Below are 18,627 nucleotides of genomic sequence, written 5' to 3' on the forward strand. Positions count from 1 at the left end.
ATTACATTTTTAAATACTTTGTGTAAAATTTATTATTATTGTAATATTTTGGATTAAATATTAAGAAAAGAAAATTAAATAAAAATTAAATAAATACTTTGTGTAAAATTTATTATTATTGGGTATATGTAAATGTCATCTCTTTAAAATTAAATGAATAACTAAAAATAAAACATTCTCTAGATTAGCATCGATCATTGAAAAAAAAAACATTAGTATGCATGTTTTATTGTGAATGATTTTTAAACTTTAGCAGTGTTGGCTAGTAATCAACTGATATTTTTTAATGGCTAATATTATTTTTATTGTATGAAATAATATGGGATATATTTGATGGTATCTCTTTAGAATGAATGAATGAATGAATAAATAAAGAAAGAAAGTGTCAAAATAAAAAATGGTCTGTCTAGACTAGCATCAGTCGTAGAAAAACTGACCAGTCTGTTTGTTGTCTGATTCTGGGCGTGTCTTTGTGTATCTTAGAGCTGATTGGCCGAAAGATCAGTGTGCTCCTCTGTACGTCCCAAAGTTCCGGAACGGCTGGGAGCCGCCGCTGGAACTGTTCCGCTCGTCGCCGTGGGAGACGGAGACCGCCGGAGCACCGGTGCAGACAGAATACAGACCCAAAGAGGTGAGAGCGATGAAACATCACCATCTCTTCTGTGTGAAAACCTCCTCTCTGTATTACATGCATATCATCTTTTCCCTCTATTCCATCTCAGTTCTATGGATCACAGTCATCGCTCTCTTCAAACGGGTGAGTTACTTGTCATTCTATATCTCAGAAACGTTCGGGTTTTGATCTGTAGTTAGAAAAACATTAGAAAAAAGGCACTGCTTGTGTTCAAAAAGTGAATTATTTCATGAGGTCCTTCCAGCAACGAGGTCATTTCAACACGTTTCGCTCTGATCTAGAATTAAATTAAATTAGAATTTAAGTGAATTGTGTCATTCAAACTCAAATGACAATTTCATGTTTTTTTTTTGCTAAAACTGATATACATTCAGACGATCATCGTATATTTAATCAAAATAGTTCAGGAATAAATGGTATTTTTTTTAGTTAATGTCAGGTTTTGGCAAGCTGTCACATGTGGTTTTCTACATTTTATTAATTACTATTTCATTGGGCCAAAACAATGGCATTCCACGAATTTAGTGTTTTATTATTTTTTCATAAGTTCTCATCACCATGGTTCCATCATCAAAAACCCAACAGCATTTTTCTATTGGCTCTTGGATTATTGCAGAAAATAATCAAAACTTTGATTTGTACATATTTTAATCATGATAATCATCACGACTGATGAAGCCTAAATATGTTTGCCAAAAGTAAAAAGCTATACACAGGCTATAAGTGAAGTCACATGACACCACCGTTTAGCTTCCATCAACGTTTTCAGTCTTTGTTTAAAAACATTTTCCCTGAAAGTTCAGTAGTTTACAGAGTTTATGAAGCGATTAGTGAGTAGATGAGTTAATCTTTTCAGTGTGCAGACAACCTCTAGATCTTGTTCAAGACAAGTAAAAGCTTTTAAAAGCAATTCTGTAATAATAATGCATTATATTTTGTATAATAAAACATGAAAATAAACAAACCTCATTTAAGGCATTTAAAGGTTTAGTTCACCCAAAAATGAAAATTCTGTCATTAATTACTCATCCTCATGTCGTTCCAAACCCGAAAGTCATAATGCTGAATGACTGTCGCTCCATGTGAAGACGTTCTTTCTGATCAGCTTGTTGCGTTCATGTTTTTTCCAGGTCTTTCTCAACGTCTCCTGCTTCTCGCAAGTATGCAAAGATCCGCTACCACTTTGTGGCACGGAACGCAAACGAGCTGTCGGTGCTTCAAGACGAAATTCTGGAGGTATGAAGACTGTGAAAAATCAGGTTTAACATCTCAAGCGCTTCTCGAAGACAGCTATGAGATTACATTGAGCTCTAATGGAGATGATTCTCCTGAGAAAATTGTTTCCTTTCAAATCGGTCTCAAAAGTCAGAGATCTCATTATGAATCAGATCAGATTCCCAAAAGATGAGCTGATCTTAGCTGCTATGCACATTCCCTTGACAAAAAGCACTTGCAAAATTTGGTGCAATAGAAGTAGTGTTCTGAAGGAACTAATGGTTGTGTGTTTTAGTGTTGGAGGATGATAAGCAGTGGTGGAAGCTGAGGAATCGAAGCGGACAGGCGGGATACGTGCCCTATAATATCCTGGATGTGGTAAAACTGGAGGACCCTCAAACTATGATTGACCCGCCATACAGTCCAGCAATACCCTACAGTCCGGTAAACACATTTACACAGTAAAACAGCAGAAAAACAAGCCATTTTTGGCATCATTAAAAACACTAATGAATCATTATTTTGTCTCTCACACAGCCATACCGAGGACAGTCGCCCTCCGGCTCGATGGGCAGTGACAAAGACAGTGAGTTTGAGACAAATATACGAGATAAATATGATCAGATTCAGATCAGAGCACATCTGAAAGTGTGTATTTAACTGTCCTCAGGTCACACTCAACATATGGAGAAAGTGAACGATGAGCTGCTCATGTTGATCAGTGGAAACAAGGTCCAACAGCCCACGAGGAACTTCAAGGTGGTGCGTCAGTCTACTGTCCCGCTGGCCTTCGACTCCAGTCCGGCCGAGGTCACCACCTGGCTCAAGGCCAAGGGCTTCTCCAAACCGTGAGTGTTCAGATAAAATCATTGACTTACTGTAGAATTTGTTTTCAATTATTTTGTTTCTAACTGGACTCGATCCTAAACTATAAAATAAAAACAACCTTAAAATGAAAAGAAATCATTCATTCTGAAAACTGAAGTCTTCTAAACTATGAAAAATATTCAGATAAAATAAAACATGTATTTACTGAGAATTCATCAAGCCTTCTAAACTATAAAGAACATATAAAAATACATGCTAATTATTCTTACTCATTAAGACCTCATTAAGCCTACTAAACTATGACATTTTTATTATTATTATAATTTTTTTTTTTTACTGAAAACTCATTAAGGCTACTAAATTATGAAAAATATTACAAATGAAAAAAAAAAAAGACATTTTACCAAAAATTAAATCCTAAATAATAAGAAACTTTTAAAAATATACAATTTATTTTTACTGAGAACCCAAAGCCTTTTAAACGATAAAGAATTTATTAAAATAAAATATTTTCACTAACTTAAGCCCTGTACACTGTGGAAAAATTATTTATTATTATGTTTAATTTTATTTTTGTGAAAACTCATTAAGCCTTCTAAACTATGAAAAATATATTGATTTTTGACTGAAACCTGAAATTTTTTTTTTTTTTTTGTGAACTCTTTTAATTAATAATTAATTAATCCTAAACTGAAAACATTAAAATAAAATGAAATTAAAATGTTTTTTCTTCTTCTGAGAACTCATTAAGCTTTCTAAACTTTGAAAGATATTAAAATAAAAATATAAGCGATAGTAAACAAAATGTAATAATAAAAAATAAATAAAGTAAATAAAGTTCCCATGAAATGCACAAAGTGAGATAAATGTTGAGAAATAAGTCCACAGCAAACAAAATGTAATAATAATAACAATAATAATAATAATAAATAAATAAAAAAGACCCCATGAAATGCACAAAGTGAGATAAAAGTTGGGAAATAAGTCCATGCCGTGTGTCTGTCTGTCAGGACGGTGGAGCGTCTGGGCATCCTGACCGGCGCTCAGCTCTTCTCTCTGAATAAAGATCATCTGAAGACTGTGTGTGGAGACGAGGGATCTCGTGTCTACAGCCAGATCACCGTCCAGAAATCACAACTAGAGGTCAGTGACACTTCACACAGATTGCACTCAGCAGCACAGAACTCTGCTCATTTGTCTTTTCTCTCTCCATCAGAAGAGTCGAGGAGACACAGAACTGCAGGAGATTCTGACTAAACAACAAGAGAAAATTTCATCTGCCCCCTAAACACGCTCACACAGACTGTCAATCAAACAGTCACCTGGCAACAGTAACCGTCAACCAAACCCACCAATGACCAAACAACTAATCCAATATATTTTTTAATTGTATATTTATTGTCTGTGCTTTTTATTATTAGTGTATGTTCGGACCTTATTGTAATTTATCCACATATGTCATCTCCTTCATGCTGGAAAATACTTACTACTCTTTATTGCATGAAAACAATGTATGGGTGAATCTCACGAAAACATGTACAGGTCATGCTTCAAAATGAAAAGAAAAATTATAAACGATAAAAATAAAGGACTATTAACATTTTATTTTTTGCATTTTCATGTCATTTTAACCACAATTGCAAATAGATTAGATGTAATTTTCAATTATTAAATTTTATATATATATATATATATATATATATATATATATATATATATATATATATATATATATATATATAAAATGAATAGCAGTATAGTGACTTGTCACTTCAAAATCAAAAGAAAAATTCTGAAAGAAAAATTACTATTTTGGGACCTTTTTGCATTTCCGTGTCATTTTATCCACTGCTTCCCAAATGCACACATTTTGAGTTTGTCATTTTTGATGATTCCTGTTTTAAGCTTAGGTGAAATGCAATACGTACAGTATAGTGCAAAAATGTAAATTTAAGCTTTCTTGTAGTGGTTCAGTGTGAGCTGTACATGTTAACAGGTGAGCTTCACCCGAGTCTGAGCGGAGTCAATGTTTTTTGGGGTTTGATGTATGATTGCATCTGTGACATTGGTTTTTGAAAGAAACAAATGTAAATAATGTGCTAAATTCAGTCGCATCATGCATGTTCCGATGCCGAATGAATGAAGCGAGAACAGTACATTTATCAGTTGGATTCATGCATGTCTTTTTTTATATGTATAAAGCGCATTTAGAGACTTTGGTCTAATAGTATGTGGTTTAATCACAATAGAGACTCTTTAAAAGACACACAGATGAGATTTAATCAGTTTAATCGGATAACAATTGTAGGAAATCAAATTAAATGTCATATTAAACCAGAAGTACAACCTCTTAGTATTATCCTCTGCTAGTTTCTCCAAATGTTATTTATAAAAACCAAATCGCTGTAAATTTCAGAAATAAAGTGACTACCATAAAGATTGTGCCTCAAAATATTCAATGCATCTAGCAACTACGCAAATCTAAACTTCAGCAATTGTAATCCAGCAATCACACAACTTCCAGGTCATTCATGCACGTTCTTGTACCTTCAGATATGTCCTTTATTAGGAGCAAGACCTATACATCTCAGTCTCTTTGTAAACACATTTAATTACCCTTCAAATACCAAAAACAAAAGTGCTACGTGTCATTTTAGCAATCTGATTGACTGGTCTTTTAGTTATGAGACTTTTTAATGCCTAGTCCGCGACGTTCTTGCTCTGATTGGTGGATTCTGCTCAGCTTTGAATTTTTTTGTGCAAACAGAAGTGAGGTTTTATTTGTTGAGGTACGCATCCAGCCAGAGTTCTCCAGATTTTTCCAAAGACCTGAGAGAGGAGTAAAGGTAGAGTTAGTGCTGAAGCATCTGCCAGTGAATGCATGCAAAATATGAATATTAAAAGTATGAATCATTCATATATAGACACTTCATAAGCCAATCAATTCCCAAATGGATAAAATCAACTCCCATTATGTTTTTCCTGGTTTCACTCAGTAAATGTCACAAACTCTCCTGTTGTGTCCAAAAACTGTGTTTGGGGTTAAATTAACCCACAATGGTTTCCATGCAATTTGCAAAATAAAATAAAATAAATAATTTACAAATAGAACCCCCCTATTATAGTTTTTTACAGACCAGGGTTTTTACAGTTAACTAAAACTAAAAACCATTAAATAATAATAAAAATAATAATAATAATAATAATAATAATAATATTACTTGAAATAAATTTAATTTCAATAAAATTTAGTTTAACTTAATGTACTAAAATAACTAAACTAAAAAAAAATTATATAGACGTAAACTAATTAATAAAAATGATACATAATATATATAAAAAACTCAAAATATTAATAAAATAAAACAAAAACACTTGTGAGAAATGTATTCTTTTTTACTGTGTTATTTCTATCGTCCTGGGGTCCAATGCAAGGAAATCAATTGGGGAGTCAATATGACAAACTAAATTTGTACTGCCTTTCCAAAATACGTCTGTGTCGAAACTTTGCCTGCACATTCATGACCCTAAATGAGAAGTATTCACCAAATTTTAAGCAAAAGTAAACAGGCTAACCTATATTTCAAGCTGTTTGAAAACTGAGTCTGGGCCAAACTGACCCCAATAACAACAGATGATGAAATTGTTTGTCAGTGTTGTTATATAGGAATAGTTCGGAGCAAGAGCACTTTTTGAAGGTCACGTCGTGAGATTTCAGGTGTGCATCATACCTGACAATGTCCACAAAGGCCTCATACAAGCCCTTCTCTTGGTACTTGACTCCATATTTGTCACACAACGCTCGCACACGTGGAGCGGCGCGCCAGTAATTGTGCCGAGGCATCGTGGGAAAGAGACTGGGACAAGAACAAATCACAAGTTGTGAAGCGCAGAAGATAAAGAAGCAGCCATTTTTGCACTGAAACTACTTCTGTTTTTCTTACTGGTGCTCGATCTGAAAGTTGAGGTGTCCGCTGAACCAGTCGTTGAAGAAGGATTGCTCGATGTTACAGGTTGCATCCAGCTAAATGACAGAAACACAGAGTTGGCATGGTTGAAAGACTTTAAACCCAGTGCGGCCGGGACGGTTCAGAATGTACCTGCATGTTAAGCCAGTCTTGGTGTTTCTCGTAGTCGATGTCCATGGGGATGTGGCTCATCTGGGTCACCCACACAAACCAGTGACTCTCCATGAACCTGCGGCCCACAGGAACACATTCACACCACAGTCATGCGACTGGTCAAAACATGAAATTTAGAGCCGTCTAACGATTAATCGCATCCAAGTAAAAATTTTGCTTACATAATATATGTTTGTGTACTGTATATTTATGATGTATTTATAAATACACACACATACAGCGCCCTTGGAAAGAAAGTCCACAGGCAAGACTCATAGGAGTAATGATAAAATTTAATTAACGTTTTAGGAAATTCCATGTAGGCATCCAGCTATCACTGTAGATGAGTAAAATGCAGAATAAAGATGTTTTATCTGATAAAAAAAAAAAAAAAAATGAAACCAATCAGCAAACAATTTTAACAGTATATGGTTTGTGTTCATCAAGCCATCTCTGGTATTTTAATAAGGACATGTATTTAAGGTAATGCTAACTAACATAACATTTATCACGTACAGAATACTATAAAATAATATCATTTCTGCCTCATTCTGTAATAAGAATCAGTTCAAAGAATTATCTAAAACATTAATTTAGAGTAAAAAAAAAAAAATTGTTATTCTCATAAATCTTTGTACTTTGCAGCTGTACCATGCCACCATTTTAGTCTCTTCTGTTTAGGGCAACTCTTCATAAAAAGAAAAATAAAGAAGAATTTGACTGATAGAATGGTGAATATTTGTGGCCACGATAAACGTGTAGTGATATTGTGACAGCCCTGCGCTTGAATTAAAATATTTTTGCAAATAAAAAAAGCTTGTTTGTCATACATGTCAGCTATCTTTTTAATTGCGCCAAATCAAAAACGGTACTTAATGTGGTGACTTTCTCTGAACGCGGTGGTTTTTGTTCGGAATACATGTAATGCACATGTAAATTAATATGTGACATGGAATGCAATGTTTAGGGTTCATATAAACAAAACTTTCCGAATCTGCAATCATATTGAATTCAATCCGACTGACAAAAATGAGTGCATGTAAGCATACCTACTACCTTAACGGCTTTGTTAGTAGGCCTATCAAAGTATGCAAAGACATTATTTTGGTACTCCTATCCAAATCAACAAACTGTCTCTCAAAAACAGTACTGAAGTTTTTTTGGTGGTAAAACAAGGTACATTGATATATGGGTAGTTGGCATTCCAATTTTTAAGCATATCTAAAACAAGAGGAAAACGGCAGAACATTTAACAAATTTTAAGTGCAAATTAGTAATTGGTAATGTACCAAAAGTTCATCAACCAAAAATATTCAGTCTCGGCTGAAATGGATTTAAAGGACGGAGATGGGAACACTGTGGCTCAGTGGTAGAGCACTGCGTTAGCAGCGCAAAAGGTTGTGGGTTCGATTCCCAGGGAACACATGTTAGGTAAAAAATGTTAGCCTGAATGCACTGTAAGTTGCTTTGGATAAAAGCGTCTGCTAAATGCATAAATATAAATGTACTGAAGTTCCATTTTAACTACAGCAGGTAACCCTGTCAGCAGTGTGGACACTGAGGCTGGGTTGACAATATCGATTTCTCCTTTTTAATAGATTTTTTTTTATTGTTTTTTATTTGGTCAGTGCCTTTAGTTGATGTGCATTTCACCTGCAGAAAGAGGTCAATAAAATAGCTTGTATATAAGGTCCCATGACCCCAGGAAACCATTCAATGTCTAAAGCTCAATAGTGCACTAGAAAAAAAAAACACTCTAGAGGGAAGATTTTGATAAATACATATGCTTTATATTTTTAAATAACCTGGTAGTTATGTCTTCATTATTTAATGTCTGTTTAAATAAATCTGTCATGAAAACTATAATTTTGGTATATGTGTTGTCTTGGTATCTGTGATCGGTAAAATTGATTTGTTTTATCTCCAATTTGACATGTATTTTTTTTTTTTTTTTCTTAAAATTGGTTTTCACTGATCAGAAATCAATATTTGAAATTATTTTTAACAAAACATTACATAGTGTCAGAGTGATTGAAAAAAAACCCCACTCCACAGAAAACAACTGAAAAAGAACTGGTTCTTTGGGATACAAAATCAAACATAACTTCATAATATAAAAGAGTAGAGAACAGAGGAACTATTATATCACTATACTGCAGGGAAGGGGGAAATAAAGACAAAAGATTTGAAGAAAAGACACTGTGATCTGACGTCACACAGCTTTATAACCTCTTACACACCTGCAGCTGTGAGATTAATCACAGAGATCTGAAGGACACGCCCACCTCTCTCTCTCTCTTTCTCTCTCTCTCATACACAAACAGAGCAGTGTGGAACGATAAACCATAGTACTTTGATTTACATCATAGTACTGAATGATTATATTCATATAACAAGGTATCTGCAAAAATATTATGGTAGTACTATGGTAAATGCCCCACAAAACCTTAATAGTACCAAGATCATTTTTGGCAAGTGAAAGAAAAGCTTGGCACTACATGGTCCAAGTGCAAAAAACATGGTACTACATTAAGTTTAAAGCAGAAGTAGTAAATGAAATTATTATTTGTACCTCACGATATTAAACAGAAGCACCGCCCAAAGCACACTGTAGAACTGTGTGTAACACAGGAAGTAGCGAACGTAGTAACTTATACACCACATAAGGTCCTAAAACAGATAAGACGAGACGAGATGAGATAAGGGCAGAGAAAGTGCTGTAAAATCACATTCAGCTGCATAAACATGGTAAGAGTCAAAGCAATCATGGTAACCTACCACCCACAGACCATGTGTGATCATATTCTGAATGATCTGGAACTGGAAATACACCGGAATGAGCAGAGGAGGTCCAACTGAGAAATAACAACAGAAGAAGATGGTGAACATCATGCCTGGAAATTTGCAAAATAGACATGATAAAATATGCTAAATGGGACTCTTGATGATAATGGAACACATTGTCGAATTATTAATACATGGCAAAATATTTAATAAACATTTAAGGTTTGATGAATATGTTTATTATGATATAAAATTATATTTTTAATTTATATAGACACACACACACACACATACACAGTATACATTAATGTTATAAATGTTATGTACAGCTGTAAATGTATAAATATAAAATTTATAGTATTTTCTGTATATATATATATATATATATATATATATATATATATAAATATTTAATACTATTGATATATAATATATAAATATTTTCAAATAATATACTATATAATAAATAAGATATAATATAATAAAATGCCACTGAAGGACAATAAAATAATATTTTCAATATAATAATTAGTAAGTTTTAAGTTTTTTTTCTTATGCATTTCAAATTTTGACTTAAATTAAGCAATATTTAAATATAGGCAATATTTAATTGTTTAATTAAAGATAAAATAGTACTTCAGCTTATCTAGTAGGATCTTATTTATTTTTATAAGGATCCTTTGCGATCCAAATTATCATATAAATTCCAGTAGGAAGCTTGTAAACATTCCTGTAGACGCTGTTGCATAAAGCGACTTACTGAAGAAGAAGTACTTGTGCTGATGGTTGTAAGGCAGCGTCTTGATCTTTTTAACGCCGTACTGTAGTAAAGACAGACAGAAAGAGTCCAATCAGATCCGATCGAGTATTTTCTTCACGTATGCATCATGCAGATGGTGTGTTCGTACCTCCACAGGCTGCACGTTTCCCACTACAAACGCATTGAGCATGTTGACGTCTGGGTCCTTCTTGAAAATGTTGGGTTTAGCGTGATGCTGGAAGTGGCGATGGTTCCACCAGCCCGCAGATGCTCCCTGAGGAATAATGCATAAAAACAAAACCATCAGACACACAAACAGACAGACCAATACAGGTTCCAAAACTGATTTTAAATTGAGATGTTTTATACACAGCAACTTTCATGAACATACAAACAGCACTTCTCATGCAAAAGCACATGGTAGACTCAAGTTTGTTGTTAGCATGATGCTAAGCTAACAATGTGACACTCTACTAAGTAGCATAAACTGTATCAAAAAGCAGAACATTTTTAAGCTCAAATTTAATTGGTTTTTGTGTTTTGAGTGAATTATATTTACATATATTTATCAAATTTTTACATGTGCAGTTGTAATCAAATGAATGGATGGTTTTCCGTATCTGTCGAAAAATACAAGTAAAAATACAATGTAATTGAGTGGATTAAACACACATCGCACAACACTTCTGACTTTTAGAGCTTTCAAACAATGTCGAAGTCAGCTGACATTTGATATTTATACATGCTGGACGAAGCTGAGCTACAATCACATTACCTGCGTCTGCTAGGATGACTTCGCTTAAAAACTGATTACAATTTCGGACAAACTAAAGCCTAAACTGAGATTGCACTTTTAAAGTACATGTAAAAGAGGTTCACACAGAACGTGTTTTTGCACTCTACAGCGCTGCTTTTAATTGCTGTCTTTAAACTTGTGCTAGATGCATGTCTTTGATTTATCTCACACTGCTTTTTTAAACAATTAGTTCACTCAAAAATTAAAATTATCCCATGATTTACTTACGTCAAGCCATCCTATGTGTATATGACTTTCTTCTTTCAGACAAATGCAATTAGAGTTATTTAAAAAAATGTCCTGGCTCTTCGAAGCTTTTTAATGGAGATCGACATTTTGAAGCAAAATAAAGTGCGTCTATCCATCATAAAAAGTGCTCCACATGGCTCCGGGAGTTAATTAATCCCTTCCTAGATGGAGTGTTGCAATGAAAATATCTATATTAAAACTTTATAAATCATAATCTCTAGCTTCCGCTAACTGTTGTATGCTCTTAACTCCTCGATTTGCTTCAGAAGGCCGTTACTGACTGTTAAAAATGGTAAAAGTCTTTTTCAGTGTCTCACTTGTGAAGTTTGACTTTGATAAACTGTATCTCAAAATCCTTCTTGTCCAGGTGGATATACAGTATGTGTATTTTCAGTATTTTCAGTGTTTTGTGGCAAGGTTTCAAAACAAAAGGCTAAAAACCCTGCATTCTTTTTAAAGGGATACTATAGTTTGATATTTTCCATTTTAGCTTTGACCTTTCATGCAGTGTGTAACACAGCTCTAAGTGAATGAAAACATCCTGCAAAGTTTTAAATATGAAAGTGCACCGTGTATAAAGTTATTATCTCTCAAAAGAGTCGACTCTGATTCATTTAAATGAGTCATTTTTAAGACGAATCCCAAGCCGTTTCATGTCATCATTGTCACGTCAACATGAAACATTAGCATATTGCCCACCCACTTGTTGGTCTTTTCACGTTGGTCTGACTGAAAATGCCACTAGGTGCAGCTTTTGTAGTGGTATTAATAGCGGTCTCCCTGGTAACGCTGTACACAAAGCAGCACTGCGCTCACAAACGCTGCTTTATCAGGCATTACAGGCATGATGAAATGAAAATGAGACCAATCAGACTAATCACCGCAGATCAGCGACATGCAAAGGAGAGGTTTGGAAAAAGGAATCGTTGAGCGAATCGTTAGGGAGTCGTTGAGCAAATAAGGTAAAAATAAATGCATATTATAAGAAAATGAAAGTTTTTTTTTTACCTTGCATGCATGTCAACCTGTTGTTGGGGACTCCCAAAACCAAAATATAAACCTTTCTTAACCAATAATAGGGGCACTTAAAAAAAAAAAAAAAAAAAAAGCTTAACATCGCTATAAACAGATATCTTTTCCTCTGTGGTTTTTCAGAGTCTCGTGGTACAGTTTTAAGATGCTATGGGAAGTCTGACTTTTAAAAATGTGAATCAAAATCCCGCCTTCGTTTCCATCTGGATGCTATTGTTCAACGTTTCACGTTATTGCTTTTAAAAAACACGAAACATCGTTATAAATGGATGCTTTTGTTCCACAGATTTTTTAGTGCCTCGCACCATGTTTTTAAGATGCTGTGTGAAGTTCAACTTTTAAAACAATGTCTAAATGCCCTCTTTTCTAGTTGAAAACTATTGTTCAGAATTTCACATTTTTGCATTTAAAAAATTAGTAAAACGTTATTGTCAAAGGATGTCTTTGACTTTTCAGAAAAATACACTTTGTGAAGTTCAAATGTAAAATACTGTCTTGAAACCCTGTCTTCTTTTCAAGGTGGAAACTATTGTATAAACTTTTTACTTTTTGCTTTTAAAAAAGGCCAATCGTTGTTATGAACTAAATGTGCAAATGTCATGAAGGACCCAACCTTCGGTATTATTTTGGTATAATTACCTACATTTACTTTGCGTTACATCAACGAAAATAGTTACAAAATGACAAGAAAACTTAAAAGTTACAGATGTGAAACCTGAAAACAACATGAACAACTGAAAATAACCTACAGCTAGGCTAATGAGCTGTATTCCTGGAACCATCTTTAATAATTTTTAGTGAAGACTGGGCAGGATATATTGGTACCTTCAGGTGTCCGATGACAAATTTGTGCAGTAAGTGATCCCATCGTGAGTTTTTGAACACGGACAGATGACCGAAGTCATGCTGCAACCATCCAGCCTGCGACTACAGACAAACAATCAAAACAAACATGAACATTTACATTATTGATTTTTGCATCAAGACATTTCCAGTTATGCTCTTTACAGGAAAACTGCTTGTTGACCAGCTAACGGTAGCTAAGCTAGTTAAGCACACCGGCATCCAAAGCGCAACAGATTTTGGTTACTAATTCTGCTGCTCTTTTTAAACACAGTTTAATGAGTACCTGTGCGGTAGCCAGTATAACAGAGACGATGGCCGTGTTGATCCAGCCGGTTCCAAAGTACCACAACAACATCAGGGCGATGGCCTCCAGGAGCAGGATGTGACCCAGATGCAGGATGAAAAACAGGGGCTGGGTTTTGAAACACCCCTCAGCCTCCAGACGCTCACGAAGGGCTCGGAAATCCTCCACAAGAGCCCCCTGAGAGAAATCAAAGGTAAAATGACAACAAATACAGTCCTCTATGGCCATGCTCACACTGCGAAGGGAGTGACAATTGCATTTAAATGCAGGAGTGAATCGACTTTCATGACCTGAATTTTTAATGCGTGAATATACAGTAGTTGAATCACTCAGAAGAGGAGTAAAAGCCAAATTGGAGTATGTGACTCGTTTCTTTGGGCAAAGGTTAATCTGAGCGGTGCAGTGCTTTTTGTGCTTTAATGTCACACTTAAGTCAACAAGCTGTTATTTGGGTGTCTGGAAAGTGGATTTACTGCCTGACAGTCATTCTGTGATGTGAAGGTCATGATCCAGAGCTCATAAAATACACATAGCTGCTTTCTGGAATCAAACACACTGTGCAGCACAGTATTGGAATTGAGAACGCCTTTTAAACTGCAATACAGTTCCTCAGTTTTGAATTTAGAAGTAGAATTAAAATTGAAAATGAAATAAAAAACAATTATATGGCTTTTCGTTTCACAATTCTGACTTTTGTCACAATTCTGAGGAAAAAAACATCAGAATTCAAGATATATGCCATAAGTATGTCATTTAATAGCAATTTTAGAAAAGAGAAGTTCATCATTTGAACTTAGGCTACGTTTACATTACATCGATGTAGTCAAAGTTTTTCCCTTGCATTTTTAAAAAATTTCATGTATACACAACAACGTTTTTAAAATGATTCGTGTTTACACATATCAACAAAAACATCCACAAATGCTGTATTACGTATGCCAGGCCAGTAGTTGGCGCTGTCACCTTGTTAGTAAACAGTACCTGTAGGGAAGTGACGATTATATGTTGTATATGATGCATCTCCGCTGTTGGTTGTAAAATTGGTGAAGTAAATCCACACTTTGCTGAAGAAGCATTAGCAAACTCTTGAACAGCAACAACAGTATCATATACTCCGCCATTGTTGTGCATGTTTGTTCGCATTTGCCTTTAAAATCGACACATACTGCGCATGTCTACAAACCTAAAATGTACTTCACACGCGCATGACTTGCACTTTGAAACACGTTTTCATTTATATTCGTTTTATGTTTCTCATGTCTACGTTGTTATGTTGTAGTTCAGTCAAAACGCATAAAAAGTTTCCAGTTTTTGGCTGAAAACGTTGTCGTGTAAACGGCCCCTTAGAACGACTGTTTGACAGACTTATTTAAAGGTGTTAAAAAAAATTCCTAAAATGTCTTGGAGTTTGAAGGATTTTATAAGCCTTACGGAAACACAGATGCAATCAATTCCCAGAGTGCAATGACCTGATAAGTTTCTCTGAATTGTAATTCAGTAAATTCCTGTCATCCCAATTTAAATTTCAACTCAACTTCCCATGTAATGTGGTCAGTTCATTCAAATTCACACCCGATAACTGAATTCTGAATTCGATAAGTGCATCCTGACCAGATTAATGGAAATAATCAGAAACAGTCTGTCATGCTTCAGTAAAGTCTCTGTACTCACGTTTTTCTGGCGGTCTTGACTGGGTTCAGATGCCTCAAGCTCCCCAATTAACAGCGGCTTCATGTATTTCCTCACGAGTTGAATGTTTGGATGAAACGCATGAAATGCATCCTGTCACAACAGATTCAACATTGATGATTGTTATTTTATTCTTATCTGAAACAATTACAACAACACTGAAACAAGCAACTGCTTTAATAAGCACCTACCTAGACAGCATTATGGGGCATTAGAAACACAAGCCTAAAATACCCCAGAATGCTGTCTAGTTTGTAATATTTGAATATTAATGCACATTTGCATGATTAATTATTTATATTAACATAGCATTTTTTGTATGATGCCTACAAATTATGGGTTTGACTATGGAACACTAGAGTACATTTGGCCATTATGTATGGAGAAATAAAAGTAGGTAATTGCAACTTTTTCCCCCACAATTCAGACTTAATTTCTTTTAATTCTAAAAAAAAAAAAAAGTAAGAATTGTGAGATATAATCTCATCCACAGCCATATCACCCTGCAGCTCAAGACTGGTCGCCCACTGAAGCTAAGCAGGGTTGAGCCTGGTCAGTACCTGGATGGGAGACCTCCGGTGAAAACTAGGTACAGTAGCTGTTGGAAGATATGTTAGTGAGGCCAGCAGGGGGTGCTCACCCTGTGGTCTGTGTGGGTCCTAATGCCCCAGTATAGTGATGGGGACACTATACTGTTAAAAAAGCACCATCTTTCGGATGAGACGTTAAACAGAGGTTCTGACACTCTGTGGTCATTAAAAATCCCATGGCACTTCTAATAAAGAGTAGGGGTGTTTCCCCGGTGTCCTGGCCAAATTCCCTCCACTGGTTGTCAATCATGGCCTCCTAATAATCCCCATCCACTTGATTGGCTCTATGACTCTCTCTCCTCTCCACCTGTAGCTGGTGTGTGGGGAGCGCACTGGTGCCGTTGTGCTGTGGCTGCAGTCACATCATCCAGGTGGATGCTGCACGCTGGTGGTGGTTGAGGAGAGATGCCTAGATATGATTGTAAAGCACTTTGGGTGTACAGGAATTTACAATATAAGCACTTTATAAATGCCTCATTCATTCAGAATTCTGAATTTTTTCTCACAATTTAGAGTTCTATGTGTATATCTCACAATTCTAACATTTTAAAATTGTATTTATTTATTTCTTTTTAAATTCTATGTTAGTGTTTTGAGGGGTTTTTGTCCTGTTTTTTCTGCCACAAAACAAAAAATAAAGAGGTAAATGTAACTTCTCACAATTCTTTTTTTTTCTCCTCGCAATTGCGAGCTTATATCTCACAATTCTGACATTTCTTCTCATAGTTACTAGTTTATATCTCACAATTGCAAATTATAAACTCCCAACTGTTAATTAACATCTCACGATTCTGTTTATATCTCACAATTCTGACTTTTTTTTTTTTGGCATTTTATTTAAATTTTTACCAAAAGTCTAGCAGCTCAATAAGGCTTTGTTTTACAATAATACAGTCTACAAAAATATGTAAATAAATGATTTTACCACAATATTTTAAGCATAAAGGAAAAAGGGTGCCTAGGAAGGTAGCTCACTAGATTATGAGATGCAGACATTGCTTTGCAGCAATGTGATGTATATAAAAGTTCTTCCACGTGTGTTAAATGTACTGTAAATGTATTCATGCTGAGTGTTTCACCGTGGCATCTTCTCCAGCATAGTGTCCGATGATCCTCAGTCCTCCGGGGTGTCTCTTCACCCACTGGCTCACATTATAAACCTTCCTTTCCACCACGATCCACTGATCTCCAGACTTAGTGTGTTTCTGCACCTCCTCCCAGGTGTATGTGCCGAACCTCCCATTGGTACCGGCGATCCGGTCCGTCTGCTGTCCTCCGCCGCCCATCGCTGATCAAACTCTGACTGACTGCTGCTTACTTTGCACTGTAAGACCAATCCAATACAATTAAATATTTCATATGGTTTATCAGAATGTCTAAGAACAGTTTGACTCACTTGACAAAACATGCAACAAATTGCATTTAATGTTCACTTCTGCCATTAATTCAGCACTATTTAATGTACAAAAAGGTGCAATCTAAATTAATTTCATTTTAAGTCTACATTGTTGTAAAAACCAGCCATTCCCAAAAAGCTGTCGAGGTAGGGAGCTCACTATCTTATGAGACAAAGCCCATTGTTCAGCATTGTTCAGGGTTCATAGTCACAATGCAAAATGTTTTCTCAGGTAACCAAAACTGAGCTTACCATCTAAATATTGTTAAAGTAAAAAAAAAAAAATGAAGTAATATTACAAGAATCAACCTGAAAACATTAGGTTACACCAATGAAAATCGTTTTAGGGTCAGGCCAAGCTGAAATGACAACAGTTTTCTCTTTATAGTGCACTGAAATACAACTCTTGTCTTTAGGAATGAAACAATACTCACATAATCTCATTAATAATGCAAAGAAAACCTGAAATACATGCTGATATACACGTACGGAAAGGTTTAGCTTGCTTCCTTATTTTTGCGTTAGTGACATCTGTTAATGTTTTTTCCCACTTTGCATGACAAAGTAACATGCAAACAAAGCAGGAATAAAAGTATAACCCTAGACGCTTCAGAACTGCTTATTTGAACATTTCAAATAAATAAACTGTTAAATATTACAATGAAAAAAAATCATCCTTTCTTTTCATTAAAGAAAATGAACGCATGATGTCAATGCATACATTGTTACTTAACATAAGAGGAAAGAAAGAAAATGCACTTTCAATAATTCACTCACCCTCTCTGCAGAAACCTCACACACTCATATGGTTTGTGTGTGATGATAAAGAGGAGCGGAAGAGAGGCTCGCGCTGTCTTATACACTCTCTTCATCACTTGTACTTCTGATGAATTCCGAACAGATCATTCGAGCGCCACCGGCCAATCAGCGCGCGTCTCTGCGCCAGTCTCGCGAACGAGCAGCCAATAGGAAGAGAGAGAGAACTTTGGAAGGGAGGGGAGAGCGCGGAGATAAAGAAGAGTTTACTCAGGTTCGAGTCCCACATTAGCACATCCAGCCGGCAAAGTGCAGTCATGCTGAAACAATATTAGTCATCTTAACAGAAATAGAATGTAAAACTGATACATTAGAAACCTGTTAATTGTTTAGAAGTCATTTAACTTAGCATACAGAGTGGAAAAAGTATAATAATGCAGCGACCTAAATCAGTTAGAAAGGGATAATGCATGATGCATCTCACTCTAGAATAATAATAATAATAATAATAATAATAATAATAATAATAATAATAAAAATGTTTTTGGCATTACATTTCCTTGTAACTTGAAAAGTTAGCTGTATTAAAAAAAAAAAAAAAAAAAAAAAAAAAAAAAACCTACTTGG

General features: G+C 35.1%; 2 protein-coding genes across 5 annotated transcripts in view; one reads left to right on the forward strand and one right to left on the reverse strand.

The window, feature by feature from the left end:
* Positions 1-5,116, forward strand: part of eps8l2 (EPS8 like 2) — a 40,166-nt gene extending 35,050 nt beyond the window's left edge. For all 4 annotated transcript variants that reach the window (XM_042753406.1, XM_042753405.1, XM_042753408.1 and 1 more), the window contains 8 exons: positions 484-631; positions 723-757; positions 1,765-1,870; positions 2,144-2,293; positions 2,387-2,435; positions 2,520-2,697; positions 3,688-3,820; positions 3,894-5,116. In XM_042753406.1, the coding sequence (XP_042609340.1) occupies positions 484-631; positions 723-757; positions 1,765-1,870; positions 2,144-2,293; positions 2,387-2,435; positions 2,520-2,697; positions 3,688-3,820; positions 3,894-3,965 (871 nt within the window). In that variant the 3' untranslated portion in view covers positions 3,966-5,116. The remainder of the gene's footprint in view (positions 1-483; positions 632-722; positions 758-1,764; positions 1,871-2,143; positions 2,294-2,386; positions 2,436-2,519; positions 2,698-3,687; positions 3,821-3,893) is intronic.
* On the reverse strand, positions 4,950-18,178 carry fads2 (fatty acid desaturase 2). Its single transcript, XM_042753409.1, has 13 exons — positions 18,022-18,178; positions 16,928-17,172; positions 15,241-15,351; positions 13,549-13,746; positions 13,245-13,346; positions 10,491-10,616; positions 10,343-10,403; positions 9,577-9,653; positions 9,371-9,468; positions 6,778-6,874; positions 6,622-6,701; positions 6,409-6,534; positions 4,950-5,506 (listed from the first exon to the last, which is right to left on the reverse strand). Exons 2-13 carry the CDS (start codon positions 17,132-17,134, stop codon positions 5,455-5,457), a joined length of 1,335 nt encoding a protein of 444 aa, XP_042609343.1. The 5' UTR covers positions 17,135-17,172; positions 18,022-18,178; the 3' UTR covers positions 4,950-5,454.
* Between the last annotated feature and the right edge of the window lie 449 nt (positions 18,179-18,627).

This window comes from Cyprinus carpio, chromosome B25, assembly GCF_018340385.1.
Source record: "Cyprinus carpio isolate SPL01 chromosome B25, ASM1834038v1, whole genome shotgun sequence".
NCBI classification, from domain to species: domain Eukaryota; kingdom Metazoa; phylum Chordata; class Actinopteri; order Cypriniformes; family Cyprinidae; genus Cyprinus; species Cyprinus carpio.